This window comes from Pleurodeles waltl, chromosome 3_1, assembly GCF_031143425.1.
Source record: "Pleurodeles waltl isolate 20211129_DDA chromosome 3_1, aPleWal1.hap1.20221129, whole genome shotgun sequence".
Classification (NCBI taxonomy): domain Eukaryota; kingdom Metazoa; phylum Chordata; class Amphibia; order Caudata; family Salamandridae; genus Pleurodeles; species Pleurodeles waltl.
The window spans coordinates 1,924,159,174-1,924,175,001 of record NC_090440.1 but is presented as its reverse complement, the minus strand read 5'-3'; the positions used below and the strand labels follow the sequence as shown (position 1 = coordinate 1,924,175,001).

General features: G+C 47.1%; 1 protein-coding gene across 1 annotated transcript in view; it reads right to left on the bottom strand.

The window, feature by feature from the left end:
• The window catches only part of SARM1 (sterile alpha and TIR motif containing 1), a 154,807-nt gene that overhangs the window by 18,243 nt on the left and 120,736 nt on the right, over positions 1–15,828 (bottom strand). The window contains exon 7 of the mRNA XM_069226164.1: positions 710–899. Coding sequence (XP_069082265.1) covers positions 710–899 — 190 coding nt within the window. The remainder of the gene's footprint in view (positions 1–709; positions 900–15,828) is intronic.

Genomic DNA, 15,828 nt, shown 5'->3' with positions numbered 1-15,828 from the left:
TAATGTGTACTTAATGACCTCACTGATGTGTATGTTTGCTGTTCATAACAATAAATGCAAAAAGAATTTAAAAAAAGAAAACCTCTAAGAGATGCTTCATGAGCTCTGAAGAGGCTTTACACTCCATAATGCACAGGCCCTCCAACAAAACAAAATAAATGCTTCAACCCAATTTCAACCTAGTGGTAGAACACTTGCCTGGCACATTACAAAGTTTACACCCTCTTCCATGCATGTAGACACCTCACATGTCTACAGCTCCTTACACACAGCACAAACTAGGCACCCCTTGAGTGCTGGTAGGCCCCTAAAAGCCCTACCACTTGGCATACTACTTCTACTGCACCAGTGGCAACCACAGAGCCTCAGCTACAGCTATAGGCCCACTTATGAACTATCAGATACAGGACATAATACCCACCCCAAAAGCGTTGACACAGAGTATGGACCCCATTAGTCACTGGAAGAACCCACAAGCTTAGACAGCATACACAGCCATCAGGCACTGGAAGGCTTCAACAAGCATCTAACCTTCAACCTCTGGTAGACTGCCACAAACAAAGCATAAAAAGCTCCCAAAAGCTAGCTGACTCCACAAGCCGGTATATAGATCCTTAAAGCACCCCACATAGTTCTCCCTAGGTTTAAGGTGATCTGCATCATGATCCATGTGTTCTAGTGTGGAATATGCACAGTCTGTGTTTCTCACCTTATGAACCCAGTCCTTGCAGTCCGTGTCCCCCATGCACTTGTCCAGAGCAGCAGCTGAGAGGATTAGGATGAAATTCCTGGCACTGATCACACTCTGGATTAATTTATCCTCAAACTTCCCAGCTTCCAGCTTCTCCACGTCAATGAAGGCAGTGAAGCCGTGGAGCTGCAGGTGCACCTTCAGGAGGCTTCAGTAAGAAGAGAAAGGAAGAGGGCAAATAAGGATTAAAGAAAGAGGAAGTGAAAACGGGACAGGAAGAAGAAGACAGGTCAGAGAAGGGGGTCAGGTATAGAGACCGTGGCACAGGAGAGATGGAGGGGAGATAGAGGAAAGAGAATAGTCAATTGAAAAATTACTGCACGTTTTATTTAAATACATGAAAGATTTTAGCATGGAGCAGTGACAAAAAATGGGCATTTTTAATTGTTTCCTTTCTGAACAATTTTGGGATACTTCAGAAAAAAGAATGGATAGTATTGACTTATGGAGAAAAAGACAGAAGAAGAGATAATGAGAGTGAAAGTGTGAAAAAGAAAGCGAAAGAAAGGGAGAGAAAGTGAGAAAACTGTCTGGGGTATCAGCAGTATTACAGGCCAGAGAGCAGAGTGCCATCATCCGGGTGCCTGGCGGGTCGCTTTTTTTATGTTTGAGATGGTGTTTCTACCAATAATGAACCCTTGTTCCACGGGGTCTGCCAAATGGGTAAAGACTATGGATAACTGGTTGCATAGCATTCTGTAATATGTTTTGGAGTGTGAAATAATTAATGAAATGGTGTGATAAGAGCCACGGCTCACAAGGTCCTTATCCTTTTTTTTTATTTTAAGAAATATGGCTATGTACGTTTCAGCCCATGACAATGGTACCCCATACAAAATGTTAAAGAGTTGAAGAATTTATTAAAAAGTAATTTCAGTATACTACAAAAAATATTTCATGGGGCGGAAGCTTTGCAAACTCGATCTGTCTGATTCCCTTTTCTATTCCATTCTCCATTTTTTGTGCGTCGACGTCGAGCATTTTTCGCTGAGTTGAGGAAAACATTCAGACTTTAAACATTTCAAATATTTATTATTCAGCTCTTGAGGAGCCATGAAGTCTTTATTATCTAAGTTTCAGTGAAATTGGCAAAAACTCTCTTTATCTCAGCGTGAACAATAACAAAGTCCCCTGACTTATTCTTTATTTTACAGATGAGTTTTCTGCCTTTATTGTCTTAGCTTCTATACGTCAATAGGCGCCCCATCTCCTCACTATTTTGGAACCAAGCGGACTGATAAGCATGAATATTTCTGTTGACCGTGTCCCATATTTTCTTTTTAATAACCAATCGCAAAGCGACCAGTCATTCATCAAATCAAATCAAATCAAATCATTAACATTTATAAAGCGCGCTACTCACCCGTGCGGGTCTCAAGGCGCTAGGGGAAAGGGGGGGTTACTGCTGCTCGAATAGCCAGGTTTTTAGGAGTCTCCGGAAAGCGGGGTGGTCCTGGGTGGTCCTGAGGCTGGTGGGAAGGGAGTTCCAGGTCTTGGCCGCCAGGAAGGAAAAAGATCTCCCACCCGCTGTGGAGCGGCGGATGCGAGGGACGGCAGCGAGTGAGAGACCAGAGGAACGGAGGAGGCGGGTGGGGACGTAGAAGCTGAGGCGTCGGTTGAGGTATTCCGGTCCCTTGTTGTGGAGGGCTTTGTGTGCGTGGGTGAGAAGTCGAAAGGTGATCCTTTTGCTGACTGGGAGCCAATGCAGGTGTCTCAGGTGTGCGGAGATGTGGCTGTTGCGGGGTACGTCGAGGATGAGGCGTGCCGATGCGTTTTGAATGCGTTGCAGGCGATTTTGGAGTTTGGCTGTGGTCCCGCCGTAGAGGGTGTTGCCGTAGTCCAGGCGGCTCGTGACGAGGGCGTGGGTCACGGTTTTTCTAGTGTCGGCGGGGATCCAGCGGAAGATCTTGCGGAGCATGCGGAGGGTGAGGAAGCAGGCGGAGGACAAGGCATTGACTTGCTTGGTCATAGTGAGAAGGGGGTCCAAGATGAAGCCGAGGTTGCGGGCGTGGTCTGTGGGGGTCAGTGCGGTGCCGAGGGCCACCAGGAGTCGTCCCAGGCGGACGGGGTGTTGCCGAGGATGAGGACTTCCGTTTTTTCAGAGTTCAGCTTTAGGCGGCTGAGCCTCATCCAATCTGCGACGTCCTTCATACCCTCTTGTAGGTTGGTCTTGGCGCTGGCGGGGTCCTTGGTGAGGGAGAGTATAAGTTGGGTGTCGTCGGTGTAGGAGGTGATGATGATGTCGTGCTTGCGAACGATGTTGGCGAGGGGGCTCATGTAGACATTGAAGAGTGTCGGGCTGAGCGATGAGCCTTGAGGTACGCCGCAGATGATCCCGGTGGGTTCTGAGCGAAACGGAGGGAGGTAAACTCTTTGGGAACGGTTTGAGAGGAAGGAGGCGATCCAGTCCAGGGCCTGGCCTTGGATCCCGGTGGAGCGGAGGCGGGTGATTAGGGTGCGGTGACAGACGGTGTCGAAGGCAGCCGAGAGGTCGAGGAGAATGAGGGCGACTGTTTCACCGTTGTCCATCAGGGTTCTGATGTCGTCAGTGACTGAGATGAGGGCGGTTTCCGTGCTGTGGTTGGTTCAGAATCCGGTTTGTGAAGGGTCGAGCAGGTTGTTGTTTTCCAGGAAGGTGGTCAGTTGTTTGTTGACGGTCTTCTCTATTACCTTGGCTGGGAAAGGCAGAAGAGAGATGGGGCGGAAGTTTTTCAGGTCGCTCGGGTCAGCCGTAGGTTTCTTTAGTAGGGCGTTGACTTCGGCGTGTTTCCAGCATTCGGGGAAGGTAGCAGAAGAAAAAGAAGAGTTGATGACGGTCTGGCGGTGCGGGGCGATGATGTCGTTGGCTTTGTTAAAGATGAAGTGAGGCCAGGGGTCCGAAGGGGCGCCGGAGTGGATAGAGTTCATGATGGATTTGGTTTCTTCAGTGTTGATGTGGGTCCAGTTGTTGAGGGTAATGGCCGGGGGTGCGGGTTCGGTGGTGTTATGTTGGGTCTGGTGTCCGAAGCTGTCATGGAGGTCGCTGATCTTGCGATGGAAGAAAGTGGCGAGGGATTCGCACAAATCCTGTGAGGGCGTGACGGCGTTGGGGTTGGAGAACTCCTTGACGATGCTGAAGAGTTCTCTGCTGTTGTGGCTGTTTTTGTCCAGTCTGTCGGTGAAAAAGTTCTTTTTAGCAGCGCGGATCAGGCGGTGGTGTTCGCGGGTAGTGTTCTTGAGGGCGGTCATGTTGTCAGCGGTGTGGTCCTTGCGCCAGGCCTTCTCGAGGGCGCGACAAGTTTTCTTTGATTCTTTGAGGGTGTCAGAGAACCAGAGAGGTTTTTTGGTGTTGGTCTGTCGATGCGTGCGTTTGAGGGGAGCAAGGTTGTCTGCGCAGTTGGAGATCCAGTTTGTGAGGCTGAGGGCTGCGTCGTTGGGGTCGGTGGTGAGGGTGGGTTGGTTGGCGGCGAGTGCTGAGAAGAGTTGCTCTTCGGGGATCTTGTTCCACTGTCGACGAGGGACGGGTTGAGTGCGGAGGTGGCGGGTCTCGCGTCGGAATGTGAAGTGGACACAGCTGTGGTCGGTCCAGTGTAGAGCGGAGGTGTGGCTGAAGAAGACATGTTTGCTGGCGGAGAAGATAGGGTCAAGCGTGTGTCCGGCGATGTGGGTGGCGGTGTTCACCAGTTGTTTGAGGCCGAGGTTGGCGAGGTTGTCGAGCAGGGTGGTGGTGTTGGGGTCGTTGTTTTGTTCCAGATGGAAGTTGAGGTCGCCTAGGAGGATGAAGTTGGCTATGGCGTCGCTGAAGGGGGCGCGCGGTCTGGGAGGACGGTAGACGAGGGATCCTCTGAGGGTGGTCCTCGGGTCGGTGCGAATCTGAAAATGCAGGTGTTCAGCGGCAAGAGGGGTGTCTTCGGTGGAGGTGGTGACGCTGATGGAGTCTTTGAAGACGATGGCGATACCTCCTCCTACTTGGTTGGTGCGGTCTTTTCTGGAGATCTTGTAGCCTTCGGGGATGGCGGTGGCGATGTCTGGAGAAGAGGAGGCGTTCATCCAGGTCTCTGTGATGAAGGCGACGTCCGGTGCTGTGGAGTCCAGGAGGTCCCAGAGTTCAACGGCGTGCTTGTGGACGGATCGAGCGTTGACCAGGATGCACTTGAGGTGGTTGATGGTGCGTGGGCTTGTGGTCGTGGTAGTTGCGTGGTGGAAGATGCGTTTGCAGGAGTTGCAGGCGAAGGGTCCATGGGTGCGTTTGGGGTGAGCTTGGAAGCAGGTGTTGGAGCGTCCTGGGTTGAGGGCGAGGAGGGTGGTGGGGTCGTAGCGGATCAGTGGGGTTTGGGAGAACTGGGGACCAGGGGTCGTGGCGCTGGGCGCGGGCCAGGCACGGACGGGCGCAGACAGGCTTGCCTCTGGCGCGCCCGCTGCCAGCGCCCACTGCACAGTCGCGCAGCGGCCGCCATATGAGGTAGGAGGGGGGAGGGGTCAGCTGGGGGCGAATGGAAGCTGGGGGGGTGGGGGCGTGCAGGAGGTCGCGGCGGGAAAGCGCGAGGGAGGGGGGGGACAGGTAGAGTGAGAAGAGCTGGGGGAGGGGAGTTTAAGGGTGGAGGGGGGAGAGTGTTAGGAGGTTTGGGAGATTAGGAAGAGAGATAGGAGTAGGGTTGTGAAGATAGGGGAGGGGGGGTTGTAGAGTTGGGTGAGGGTGAGAGGTAGAGTGAGAGGATAGGAAGAATAGGTAATAGAGGGGGTGGCGGGAAGGGGGGGAGAGATAGAGAAATAGATAGAGAAAATGGATAGATAGAGAAATAGATAGATAGATAGAGAGATAGGTAGATGGGAGGAGGAGGAGAGGGAGGGAGTTAGATAGTGAGATAGAGAGATAGAGAGATAGGTGGATAGGAGGAGAGAGGGAGGTAGATAGCGAATGGGTTAGATAGGGGTGATAGAGAGGGGGAGGCGTGTGAGGGAGGGGGATGAGGCAGGAGCAGGAGGGCAGGCGCGGGGAGAAGAAGACGGAGGGGGCAGAGGAGCCGAAGACAGAAGATAGAAGACAGAAGAACAGAAGACAGAAGAACAGAAGACCGGAAGAACAGAAGAACAGAAGACCGGAAGAACAGAAGACCGGAAGAACAGAAGAACAGGAGAACAGAAGACCGGAAGAGCAGAAGAACAGGAGAACAGAAGAATAGGAGTCCAGAAGAACTCAGAAGAGCAGAAGTTCACAGAAGAGCAGAAGATCACAGATGAAGATACGAAGAACAGAAGGCAGAAGACCTCAGAAGAAGATGAAGAAGAAGAGAGGCGACGGGAGAGGCAGAGAAGCACACAGAAGAAGAGAGAAGACGGGGAGAAGAAGAGTACAGAAGAAGATTACAGGCGAGGAGCGAGGAGGAAGAGCAGAGAAGAAGAAAAGAAGAAAAGAAGCAGGAGCAGGAGAGAGGGTGAGTAGCGCGGGCAGGGCGAGGGGCTGGGAGGTGGCGGGTACTTACTGTGAGGTGGGTCTCAGGAACTCAGGAACCTGGAGGAGCTGCAGCTGTAACTTCTTACTGACTCACAAACTAGGGATTGTGAGTTGCTATTAGGAAGGGGTGTGCCAAAGGCTTCCCTTCCTAATAGCGAGTCGCAGAGCCATGTATGAATGTTTTGCGACCGTGCATGCAGTCTCAAAACATTCTCGGTTACCACCAAATTCATGTTGATGGTAACCCATTCACAAACGGGAAGGGGTCCCACAAACGGGAAGGGGTCCTATGGGACCCCTTCCCCTTTGAGAATGCTAGCGAAAATGTTTTCTAAGAGTAGGCTATTGTCCCACGGACCACTGCCTCCTCTTAAAAAATGAAAAGAAAACTTTTAATTTTTCTTTTTTAATCACATCCCGTTCTCCTTTAAGGAAAATGAGCTTCTTTTTAAAAACACAAGATTGCGTTATTTCAAAGTAATCACAAACATGGGGGTCTGCTGCCCCAGGCAGGCCACCATTCATGTGATTGTGGCCATTCGCAATGGGGTCGCAAATTGCAACCTACCTCATGAATATTAATCAGGTAAGTCATTTGCGACCCCATTGGGAATCGCTACATGTGTCTGAGATACATCTGTACATTTCCATTGATAAGTCTCTAATTGTGACTTACAAAAAGTCTCAATTAGAGACTCATAAATAGAAATGGAATTCAAATAGAATACTGTATGGACGATGGGTGAGCTCTATTGAATTTAGAAAAGCTACAACTTTCCCATTAAAATTAAACATTTTTTTTTTTTATTAAATAAAATACTTCAGCATTTGTATAATTATTTGAAGAATGCTTGTTTCTGTACTTTTTTGTTTGTTTTACAGTTGAAAACATTGAAAATGCTTAGGCCATGGTCCTTGGCTTTTGGTAATGACTCATTGAGAATCCCTGGATTCCAATAATGATTCAGTGGTGTTAACCTGTTCTAGAAATGATTAGGTGGGGGGTTCACAGAAGTCAAAAGGTGAAGAATCACTGTAATAGGCATTAGATTCACTAATATGTTTAATGATTCCTTGACATTTTCATACGGCCTCTTCCAATGGCTGGAGGACTTGGTTTAATTTCCCACTTAAAATGATAAGAACAGTCCATTGGTTCAATTCTTCCAACAAGAAGCTATAAATAGTGGGATCATCTCACAAGATTAAAGGTAAAAGTTGAAGATTCAAAGATGTATTTGGCAGCTGCGCACAAGAAAAAATGTCTTGACAAGAAAGACGTTTTGCATCTTGTCCAAGTGTCAGTCTGGAAGTCCCTCTGCTGAGGTAAGGTGATACTTTAACATTCTCACGAGTCTGGGCCATTAAAGGATTATACCTATACAGAGGCGTCGTTTGCTGTTTACACTGCTTTGCAGGTCGCTGATACCCTATTGTATTACTTATTTCGTTCCATTGTGATGGTTTCTTTATGTTTTGGAGCATTTGTAAGGCATCCATTTGGCAGAAACGCTTCAACGCACATAGCTGGAATATTTAGCAAAATGGGTTGGACTTTTCCTAAAGAATTGTTGAGATAGCTAGCTCTGTAGGTTTTTTTGAGAAGGAAACGGACATTTTGTGTGTGTGCTGCAGTACAAAGTTCCATAATATTGCAAATCTTTGACCGCCAAATGAGAATTTCTAAAACATGTAGCGTTGATTATGTCCGTGTATGAGTTTTGCTGTGCAGTAGAGGTCGATCACGTTAGTTAAATATTAATACGTCTTTTAATGTAGGGTTTTGTGGATAAGTAACATTTCTTCAAACCGACATCGCTCTTTGGTAGGAAGCTAGTGAAGGATTTTGGTTGGAATAATGTGGTTCTATCCGTGACACTTAGAAATCCTTCTTGCAGCTGAAGTTTGCAGAACTTGAAGTTTGTTGATAATGTTCTGCTGCAACCTACAAGCTACGGTAGTAAGGGTAAACATAGACTGGATCACGTTGTCTATTTGAATTGGGAACCACCCGATTTCTAGGTCAGAAACCTTAGCTACTGGCTAAAAGTGAAAAGTGCTGACCAGGGCAACACGTTTTGACAATAATTCATTGAGGGTCAGAAGTGCAGGACTGCTGGAAACCCGAGACATATATGGTACAGTGGCCACTCCTCCGCTATGGCGGAGGAGCGTCGCGCCCCCCCGCAAGCAGCAGCAGCTGCAAACCTTTTACTACAAAACGATAATAAACTAAGGGCCAGATGTACTAAGCAGTTTGTGAATTTCGCTGTTTGCGACGTGCAAAATGCACTTTGCAATGCACAGACCTCGTTTTGCGATTCGGTAACCTGGTTAACGAATCGCAAAATGGGTTTGCGAGTCACAATTAGGAAGGGGTGTTCCCTTCCTAATTGCGAGTCGCCGTGCAATGCAGGATTGCTTTGTGACCACGAACACGGTCGCAAACCAATCGCAGTTTGCACCCTTTTGTAATGGGTGGTAACTCATTCGCAAAAGGGAAGGGGTCCTCATGAGACCCCTTCCCCGTTGAGAATGGCACTACAAACATTTTTTCAGAGCAGGCAGTGGTCCTATGGACCACTGCCTGCTCTGAAAAAATGAAACGAAAACGTTTCATTTTTCGTTTTTGTAATGCATCTCCTTTTCCTTTAAGGAAAGCAGGCTGCATTACAAAAAAAAAAACTGCTTTATTAAAAAGCAGTCACAGACATGGTGATGTCCGCAGCAGGCCACCATCCCTGTGAGGGCCCCCAATCGCAAGGGGGTCGCAAATTGCGACCCACCTCATGAATAATCATGAGGTGGGCCTTTGCGACCCCTTGCGATTCAGGGACACCATCCAACATTCCGAAGTGTGACTCGCAAATTGCGAGTCGCTCTGACTCGCAATTTGCGGGTTGCAATTCGGATTGTACCTACATGTGGCCCCAAGTTTCTTATTGTTTTGTAGTGAAAGGGGTGGGGCATTGAGGGGAGTGCACAGAGACGCTCCCCTCAGTGCGAATGTATGTTTGGCCGGCCATCTCGCGGCAGCCTAACACACATGCACACTGTACTCTCTCTAGCCCGGCACTGTGTAGCCAGGCTGGAGAGAGCAGGCACAGGCTCTCAGTCTGCATGGGAGCGCCCTGGCTGGGCACTCCCAGACAATCCTAACGCAAGGCTGGCTGGGAGCCTCTGACTGCCTGCTTAGGAGATGGAGGAGCGGTGGCACGGAGCACAGGTAAGTTTAAATGAAAATTGTTTTAAGATTATTAAATCCCCCCCGCGTGCGCCGTGCCGCCCCACCCCCTGTAACACTGGCGAGCCGCGACTGATATGGTTGTCAACCATTGCTACTATAGCTGTTGTGGTTTCAATGAGGGGTGAAAACATGACAGCATGCGCTCTTAGATGAGGATAATGTAACATTTTGGTGAATCCAGGAACTCTGATATAAATGGGATGGGAATTGTTAGCACCTGCTTCAAGTAAAAGTTAGTTTTGACAGAAAGCCTGGTCTGGCTATCTTAGTACAAAGCACTTTGGCCCATATTTATACTCATTTTGCTCCGAATTTCTTTTACGCAAATTCGGTGAAAAGTTAGCTCCATATTTATATTTTGATGTTAGACACATTAAACTTAAAATTATAGGAGTTTGCACCATTTTTTGGATAAGTGAACCTACCTTGCGTCAATAAAATGAAAGGTAGGCGATCCCATCCAAAAAATGGTGCTATCCCCATAGCCCCCATATTTAATCCCATGTGCTAAAATGACGCACGAATGGGAGGAGGGGTTAAATAATGGTGCTAAGCCTGCTTAGCACCATTATTTAACGCCTATGTCAGACCAGGTGTTAGGGGACCTATGGATCCATTTCTATGTTAAACACCATGGAATGGGTCCACAGGTGCCCTTCCCAAGCCCCAGGAACACCCCCACCAGAGGGGCACCAGAGGATGGGGACACCATCCCAGATAAGTATTTTTTTTTGCCATTGAGGTCCTAACTTGGGGGCCCCTGCATGGCACAGGGTGCAATGGCCGTGCCCAGGGGACACATGTCCCCCTTTTGGTGGTTGTGCACCAGGAAATGGCACTAGTCTGGTTAGAGGGGTTTTGATGCAGAACCCCCTCCTTCCCTAACGCCACCCCCACCCGACTAGTGTCTTTTTTAAAGATGCTAGCCCAAGTTTAGTGCCGGCTTGCGATATTCTATTAATATGGCGCCTCGCTGGCGTGATGTAATGACACAAGCCGGCGTGATACTTTTTGGTGCCCGCAGTTTCGCACCAAAAAGTATAAATTTGGACCTTTGTGTCAAAACCTACAGGTGTTTGCATTGGTCTGCCCTAGTAATGGGACTTTGATACGAAGCAAAACAGTGCACATTGTTTTTTTTGCACTGGGAAAAAAAGTGCAATTGAAGCAGAAGACACCTTTTGCACTAGATCGTAAATGCCCTCCTGGTCTCCTAAAGGAGCTGAGTCTGAAATTTTGGCTGCGCAGATCTGACTACAGGCGCAGTGTAGGCAAGCTGCTGGTACAGAACTTTCTGTCTAGTTAATGGTTATGTCTGCATGGAGGTGGCAGTAAAAGATATGCACAATGCTAGCTGCAGTCTTAACATGAAATCAAAATACCACTAAACAACACTATTGTGGTCTTGTTGGGCCAGGAGGGGTACCCACAGCTCTATCCTCATGGTGGTGGAACTCTGCTGCCTTCACCAGGAGTTAAGCAGCATGCATTGGGTGGTGGCAGCATACCATGTAGTGATCAGTAGGAGTGAACAGGTCCTTTTTAGGTTGGCGTAAGAGTAGGAAATCTTGTCTAATTTTAAGTATACTTATTAGGTCAAGCGTAAGCGTAGGACCTCTTGTATACTTTTAAGTATACTTATTTAGGTCAAGCGTAAGCGCAGGACCTCTTGTAAACTTTTAAGTATACTTATACTGCGGGCTTTAAGCGATTTCATTTGTTGGTTGTTGTGTCTTTTAAAAATCCTTGCCTCCTAGTGGCCCGTCATACCTCTTTGTTCCACCTTTTTGTCTTTGAGAGCAGGGACTAACTACTGTTTAATTACGCCATGGTTCATTATCTGTTGGTTTCAGGGACTACTTTTTTTCCCTTTTTTGCTGGTGTCAGAATGTGGATGCTTCAAGCTGAGCTGCTGGAAGTTTATTGCACCATTCATCCCTCCCACCTGCTCCTCCCAAGCCATAAAAGACCAGCTGTTGTGCTCTGATCGGAGCTGCTCTCTTGTTTGAAACATGTCTGCACCAGGATCACAAACATAGAAGATGAACAGTGCAGGGTGCACTCTCTCCCCAAATGCTACTGTAAACCTGTAGGCTAATTCCGTGGCCATCTTAACCTGACATAATTTGAGATTCCAAGGTGGGGCGGTACAAATTCGGTAAAGTGAGTACGAGTGTAATAACATACCAAAGAATACCCACAGATAGCAAAGCAACAAGATTGATTCTGATACATTCCTTTAAATAACGTCTGCAACATGTATTATATTTTGGGAGTATTTCACAATTGCTTGTCTCTGGCAAAAATCTTTCTATGTCTGATGCCACGTGATGCTAATGCATGAAGGCCGTGGTTTCCTGTACGGTTTCATAAGACTCCCCTGATAATATATCCATGGTCTCGTCCTCGTTGGACTCCCGACTCTGGGCTGCTATCTGAGGTTGTACGCCTGTCTATGCTTGCTGCCTTAGAGAGAGCTTCTGGGGCAGCGTTTCCTCCTTTTGGTTGTTGACCATTTGTTGCAGGCAGAGGTGAGTAAGTGCATGGATGCGAAAAGTACCAACCCCTGGTGGCTGTGGCGGGACTGGGGAGGAGACTGTTCTATTATGATCATGGCACTTAGCAGTACGGTAACTGGGTGAATTAATAAAGCCAGGGTCACCACTGAAGAACATTTACAGTTAATTATCCATGTGCATTAATTCAGTACTATCTACTGAAGTATGTGAAGGGCGACATCCTGCTGTTCAATCAATATTTAAGGCAGCATAAGTGTCATCACTGCAACATAGTATGCTCCACCTCTGGTGCTGCAGCAGAATTATCAGACTTGGACACATTGGGCTTATGGCCCGGTGCCACATAATTACATTCCACATAATTACACTTTTATCAACACAGCATAAAAACACCCCACATAAATGCATTTGTGCCACATACCAGCAATCCACATACATGCACTACACACCACAGCACATACTTCCACTAAGCAAATTACACTCAATGCCATACAGTTCCAGGACACACAATTCAACTCCACACTACATAATTCCAGACCAAACTACATATTTCAGCTACACAACACGATTCCACAACAAACCACATACCTCCAGTACACACCACAAAGTTCAACACTGTGCCACAAAACCTAACAGCACACCACACAATTCACCTCCACAACATGCCACTCTACAAGACCATTCCACATAATTAAGTCCATAACACACAATCTCAATCTACATAACTCCACAACTGTTAATACCATTTAATTACTATCCACATAATTCCAAAGCACACCATGCTATATTTTTCCACTACATGTCTCCACACCACACAATCCCACACCACAGAATTCCTGTGCTGTATCTGCTGTGTGTGATGGAAGCTTGCACTGTTACTGCCTAAGTTGTATCTCCTCTATGTGTGAGAGAAGCTTGCATTGCCACTGTGCTATCTCTGCTGTGTGTGAGGTAAGCTTGCACTACTGCTGCCTGTGCTGTATCTGCTGTGTGTGAGTAAGCGTGCACTGCTGCTGCTGTACTGCATCTGCTGTGTGTGAGGGAAGCTTGCACTGTTCCCTGTGCTGCATCCGCTGTGTGTGAGGAAAGCGTACATTTTACCTTCTCTGTGGGGGAGAATGCACTGCTGCCTGTGTTGAATCTGGTGTGTGTGGTTGTGAGGGAAGCATGCACTGCTGCTGCCTGTACTGTATCTGCTGTGTGTGAGGGAAGCTTGCATGGTACATTCTCTGTGAGGGAAGCTTGCATTGTATCTTCTCAGTGAGGGATGCTTGCATTGTACCTTCTGTGTGAGGGAAACTTACATTGTACCTTCTGTATGAGGGGCACTTGCATTGTACTGTCTGTGTGAGGGGTGCTTGCATTGTACCTTCTGTGTGAGAGAAGCTTGCAGTGTACCTTCTCTGTGAGGGAAGCTTGCATTGTACCTTCTCTGTGAGGGAAGCTTGTTTATTGAGCATTGGGTTGCTTTTGAAAAGTTTAGAATAAACAGTTTTCCAACTTTCCACACATTTGATACTATTCCTAGATTTAGAAATAACCTACTTTAAAAAAACAAATATGCAGAAACTCCCTCTTTATGCATCTACGGCCTGCTTTCCCCTTCATCCTCTCTTTCACACACTCTTCATTCACCACTTTGTGCACAAACTTCCTACTCCCCTCTATCTTCCTTTGAATATATTCTGTGCAGCACTCACCCCTATCTATTCATCATTCCAGTACACAATGACATTGCACACCACACAATTCCACCCCACACAATTCCACAACTAACAATTCCAATTTAACCCACATAATTCCACTCTACACCACGTACATCCACTACACTCCAAACCAAAACACATAGGTAAAAAGATTGTAATTTACAATGCCAATAGCTCTAACTCTCGCAATTGCGAGACCTACTGCATTGCAAATGCTTGTTTATTAACCTTTGTCACTGGAGTGAGGCCTGCAGGTTCACTCACTTTTAAAGTTCTGTGCTGTGCGCTTAACTTACCCTTAGCCTACATCAGCTTGGCGTGAAGTGTTGTGCAATTCAGAGGTGGTGTGTCTCGCTCAGTGTACGTGTGCTTGGGAAGGGTACAATACAGGGATAATGCCATACTGAGCAATGTGAGCATGGTGAACATGTGTGCTGGATATAAACATATATATGTGCCTAAGAGTCGTACAGTGCCTGAACGATGTAGCACTGCGTGCATGATAAGTGCATGTGTACCTGTGAATGCTACAATACATGAGGGATGCAGTGCATGCATGATAAGTGCATGTGCCGAGTGCAGACCTGCGAACTCACACGGTGCCACAGTGTGACACACGATACTGGCTCCCCTCACATGGTCTCCCGGTGAAGATCCAATATCACACAGTGGCAGAGAAAACAAGCTGAAAACTACTGTAAGCAGTGGTTTTCAGCTCGTGTTTGGAGGCTTTTAACTGCTGATATCTATTAATGGATGGGAAAACACCCAAGGACATCAGCAGCAGCCTCAGCAGGCAGGTCGGTGAGTGTATGTGTACCTGTGAGTGGTATAGTACATGAAGGATGCAGTGTATGCATGATAAGTGCATGTGCTGACTGTATATGTACCGCTGAGCGGTACAATACATGGAGGGTGCAGTATGTTGAATACATGCGCTAGATGTATGTGTATGTGTGGTATAGTTTATGAAGGATGTTTATTCATATACACAGATCTATCCATCTACCAATCATCCATGCATCCAGCCCATTAAACCACTCATATCTGTACATCTTTTCATCCATCCATCTTCTATCCATCTTCCCTATATCCATCCATCCACTTACTCATATTCATCTATACATCAACCTGCCTATATCTATAAATCACTCCGTCACATATGCAACTAACCATCTATTCTTCCATCCATCCATCTAATCCATCCACCACTCACTCATAACCATCCAATCAGCCATCTGCACATCCATCTAGTCTATCCACTCACTCATACCCAGGAGACTGAGAAATCTCTTGTTTTTGCATATGCATGAATGCATGATTCTGTGTGCATTTATGAGGGTCAAACTGTACTTGTGTATTAGTGTGCCTCTCTCTCTCTCTCTCTATTTATTTATATATATATATATATATAATTTTTTTTTTCAACAACTGGCTTTCACATACCACAAGAGCACTTCCTGCCAGAACCACCGCGATGTGTGGAGTTCCTTTTGCTTGCCAACTATTGGAACGTGACAACACGGAGAGGTGCAAATCACTATGAGGAGTGCCTCCTGGTAATTGTGGCTCCTGCAGTTTGTGGAGACTAATGGGGAACAACAAATGGATTATAATCATGACACTCCCTACTATGGCGGTACTCAAATGAAGCAAAAGATATTGGATATTTCAGTTCACTTTCCATGTAAACTGCTCTACTAATGAGGATAATTGATTTAAAATGTGATTAGCAAGTGTGCATCCGTATCCAGCATTTGAAAAAGGCAGCGGACGAAATGCGTCATGCTTTAGGATATTAAAATGAGGTAACCCGTGAGGAAGCTGGTGTGTGTAGACCCCTAGCTTACCTACACTTAAGAAACTAACTCCTTGGCACTAGGTACAGTGAGCGCCACTAGCCAGTAAGTGGTCTTTCCTGTGGAAAGCATCAAGAAACAGAGTGGTAATCCCACCGCTGCCACAAATGTAGGAAGCTGGCCTGGTGCGTGGTGGGTACCTAAGGCACTTACACCTTATAACAGGTCCAGATATCCCCTATTAGTGTACTGTAGACAGTGTCTAGAGGCCAGGTTCTCTAGAGGGAGCTGTGGATGAGCAGCCAAGGCTTATCTAGCAGACATGCAAAACTCATGCAGTACCACTGTAGTTACAAAGTACTTACACACATG